Raw genomic sequence first — 4,225 nt, 5'->3', positions numbered from 1 at the left:
CTACCGTGTCTGAGTAGGAAACTAGGTTCGATTTTTTACCGCCGAACCTCAAGTGGACACTTTCGCGCCAATTCACATGTCTATGCTGACGGACCCCTGGAACAACAAAAATCGTTACTTGACTATTTTCTTGGAAATGTTAGGAAAGAATGAAAAGTTCGGCGTCGTTATTGCTGTTTCAAAGGCTTACGATAGCGCAACCAGCTTTGTGTACGCTAGGGAGGTCGATGGAAATGAATTTGGCGGTTCCGGCAAACCATTTCAGTTATCAAGAAGGTCAAACGACTTTTCAAAACATGAGTGGGACAACGACATCCTAACAGATGAAAAGATTGGCCTTGGAACAATCCTGAAATATGAACAATTAGGGGAAGAATATCTCTACACGGAAAACACAAAATTTCGGCCGCAGGTAAGCACTGGTATCGATAAGATAACACTATGTTTCTTTATATTCCTAAGGTAACTCCGCACACAAAAATATTTTTTTTCCAAATAATACTTTATGATTTCCTAAAAATTTCTTTGGATTTTCTTTGAGAATTCTGAAACTGGCTGGAAGCGTTTAATTCTCAATCAAAAATCCCGCACGTCGCCATACTCATGATCATTCTCACAGCATAGTGGTAATTTTGTTGGGTGGTGACGTCACTGCGTTGTCAGAGATTTTCAACATGGCACCTACGAGAGGAAATCTCGCATTAGCTCCTCACAATTTTGAGCGTGAAAACTCAAAGGACGATGAAAGTTTTGTCATCAGTTCAGGTGAAGAATCTGAAGGAACTGATGAGGAAGTTTTTGGGCGTTTGCAAAATCTGGAGTGGTTTAAATATGCAAATTGCAACACAACGACCTTGAACAAAGCAAGGGAGTATTAAACGCATCAGGTCCCTGAAACATTTTGCAAGTGTCGGCCCTGGCGGATACCAACAATGGAGAGATGAAGTGCATACCGAGCCTGACGCCTTTGGTGCCGTTTGTTTATGTAGAGCTGTATTAAAAACAATGCCTATTCCAATTGAACAGCTCATTTAAGGAAGAAATAAATTTGTCATGTTGTTTACTTACATTGTAATTCATTGTACATTTTAGTTTTTCAAGTGTTGATATTTTTATCTCTATGTTATGGATACCAAAAGATGTTATTTTAATAATACTAGTTCTGTTTATGTCTACTTTATGATTCTTACTTGGGGCTCATTTGTTTCAGATGAACTTTTGTTTTTGCTCTCTCTCATCTACCTTTCATTTAACAAAAAACCACTGGTCTGAAATTCTAAATCTACAACCTTTATACAGTTCCAGCTCTTGAGGTTCAAGGGCAGAATGCAGGGTAGTCACTAAGAAATTTGGCTCAAAGATGGTCCTTAAAGGAAGGTATTTTGCTTACAGCAAGGGGACTGGCTTGGGAACAATAATTTGTTCCCTCACATTTGCAATGCTAACCGAAGTCTGCTTTTTCCCCTTGGGGGTGATTGCATCTTTCCCTTTTTACCCAGCACAAGTTCAACAATTTTTTTATTAAATGCAAACATCAGATTGAGAGTTCCTATAAATACTGTATTTTAAGTGCTGACAAAGCCAAATGTTAACAATGATTACAAAACATTGAGTTTTCTTCTTTTGTTTTGAAGGATATTGATAAAATTCAGATGGACCTTAACTATGGTGAAGGCGTTTTTAAAGGTATTAAAGATGCTCTTCCAGAAGCTAAAATTTCATCAACAAAAGGTATTTACCAGGACATTGGACCACCAAGGCTTCCAATTTTCCTCGTCAGCTTTACATCTGGTGAGATAAAAAATGAGAGAATTTCTTTCAAGACAAAACTTGGGGAAAGTATAAACCTGAGGTTGAATTGTAGGGAGAATCTTTTGTTGTCCCCTTATCCTGTTAAACTAGTAGTGAGAGATGTGAAAGGTGACTGTGATGTTGGTGATGTGGCTCTCATCAAAATGGGAGGCTTGGAAAGTAGTCTAAGGAACCCTACACACCATGCTGTTTGTGAAGGCCTGATCATTAGTAAGTGTATTTTTTTATTGAAATTTTTATTGCATGTTACTTTCATTAAAAGCTGGTAATATCATGACAAGCTAAATAAACTAAAGCCCATTTCATGTTTTGGTCAAATCAAGTAGTTCTTAAAACACAAGAGTCAGTTGAGACACTTGGCTAAGATTGAGTTTAACTTTGAATCTGGAACTTTTTTAGACAAATACAATTTTAATTGCATCATTTCTGTTTTCTGGAAGCTTTTGTATGACAGGCAGAATTATGCAGACATTTTGATTGGTTATTTCTTGAACTCTTTTGGAGGAAAGATGTATTGATGACATTGCCATTAACAACTATGTTGATGTGGGTCTGTTTAGTAAAAGGTCACAGAAAATGTCATATTGTGGAATATAAATTATTTTAATTTTTTACTCTATCATGAGAACAGTTAAAACCTGAGGTAACATATCTAATTCTTTGGCTTATTTTGTGGAATAGCATAGCACAGTTTAAAATTATAGCTGGTAAAATTAGAGTTTATGACCTGTGCTCTGCCCTACATTTTGAGGAAAGTCATTTTTAATCTTAAAAGAGGAAAATATGGAGGGTGACAAGAATTTCAAGAGATGTACTTCAGGGAATTGACCATAAATAAACCCAGATTATTGCTGATGTGATTGGTTCTTGGGCTTCAGAGTTGAACAGTGACTGTGGAGTTAAAATTTATTAGACTGGAATGGTTACAAAAGTCTGGAAGTGAACAAATATGTTTTGTTTTAAATTTCTGTTTCTTCAGGGTACAAACCAAAAGTAATTTCAGTTGATGAGGAGCCAGTGAAGATTAGGGATGTGAATGGAGAGTTGCATCAGTTAGTATCTGGAAGTGTCAAGTTTGACAGTGGGAATGATGTTGCTACAGCAATATCAAAAGAACTTGTAAAGGATTTGGGCCTTGAGCCCAATCCCCGTAAGAAGAGAATTGTGACTTTGGCAGGAGGGTTGAAAAAGCCATTTGGTGTGATTGAAATTAGTATTGTTGTTAGAGGACGTGAATTTTGTGTTAAAGCATTAGTTGGTGCTGTTGGCCCAGACACTGACCTATTAGTGGGTATGGATGTAATACAACGTTTAGCTGAAGAAAAGTTTACTCTAGGAACACCCTAAGGTAAAAATATGATGTACGGAAAGTAAGTGGTTTTAAAAATATGCAAGATTTTTAATTTATATTTAACTTGGTCATGTTTCCTTTTCTCTATTCTTTTAAATGGAAGCAAAATATTGTGAAAGGAAACAGTTTTATTGTTTAAAAGTTTTTGGTAGAGGTTGTCTTTCTTATTGTCGTCATTTTCAACTAACCACTAACTGACTGTTTGAAGCCTGTATTGTTTTTACTCTTAAACTGTTTTATTATGATTGCTAGAAAGCACTTGAAGGTACAGATTGATGACCCCACACTTCTTAAAATGGACTTTTATGCAATATGAACACTTAGGAAAAAAATAAAGCAAACCAGAATTTCAGTAATGACTCACCAAAATAAATTGTATTTATAAACACTGCTATCTAAGTATGTATCTACCCCCTTAGGTTCAATGTTAATTAATAGTTACAGCCTGTTGGCTCTAATTGTATGATACTGAAAGTATCAGTAGCTGTCTTGCCCCAGGTATCCATTATGCAATTTAAGTTATGAGTCCCAAGACTAAGAAGAGCCATCTAAAGGCTCTAAATTATATTGATTGAATTTTTTTTTATGTACTTGAGTTGCAGTTTTTGTTTGTGATTTTACTTTGTTTGTTTAGCAACAAATAACAGCTGAAATAGAATTGATGACTGCACTGCATGTGTATTGTAATAGAATTAGTGATTTAGCTTAAAGCCTTATAATAAATCCAATGACTGTAAATCATTTGTAATTTGAAATACCACTGTGCATTCTGGCATCAAATAGATTTTATACTCCTTGCCAAGCATTAAATGATTTCTTGTGGTCAATGAAATATGTTGTGGTGGGAGAAGTTGCATGGTACAATGTTGTACTTCTCAGGTACATGAGTAAAAGATACTGAATAAAGGAAAATTACATTTTTAATTGTGAATAGGGAATTACTTTTAGTTTATACAATTATATTTCCAAAAGGTTGTGACTCTCCAATGTAACTTTCTCCTACTTCTACCTTTCTGTTCATTTTAGTTCATTCTTTAGTTCCAGTCACTTTACTGATAATTA

At 35.3% G+C, this 4,225-nt stretch overlaps 1 protein-coding gene across 4 annotated transcripts; it reads left to right on the top strand.

Moving 5' to 3' along the window:
• LOC113670144 (uncharacterized) lies at positions 1 to 3,968 on the top strand. 4 transcript variants are annotated; one of them, XM_089214364.1, is made up of 4 exons: positions 46 to 412; positions 1,635 to 1,731; positions 1,903 to 2,022; positions 2,792 to 3,968. In XM_089214364.1, exons 1-4 carry the CDS (start codon positions 77 to 79, stop codon positions 3,157 to 3,159), a joined length of 921 nt encoding a protein of 306 aa, XP_089070490.1. In that variant the 5' UTR covers positions 46 to 76; the 3' UTR covers positions 3,160 to 3,968. The 4 variants fall into 4 exon arrangements, with proteins under 4 accessions (XP_027042034.2, XP_089070490.1, XP_089070492.1 ...); XM_089214366.1 differs by lacking the exon at positions 46 to 412 and adding an exon at positions 655 to 765 and having other exon boundaries at positions 2,792 to 3,302; XM_027186233.2 differs by having other exon boundaries at positions 1 to 412; positions 1,635 to 2,022.
• The last annotated feature ends 257 nt before the right edge of the window (positions 3,969 to 4,225 follow it).

This window comes from Pocillopora damicornis, chromosome 8 (assembly GCF_964200805.1).
Source record: "Pocillopora damicornis chromosome 8, jaPocDami1.2, whole genome shotgun sequence".
Lineage (NCBI taxonomy): Eukaryota > Metazoa > Cnidaria > Anthozoa > Scleractinia > Pocilloporidae > Pocillopora > Pocillopora damicornis.
The sequence above is the reverse complement of the archived record's forward strand: the minus strand, read 5'-3'. Positions and strand labels throughout refer to the sequence as shown.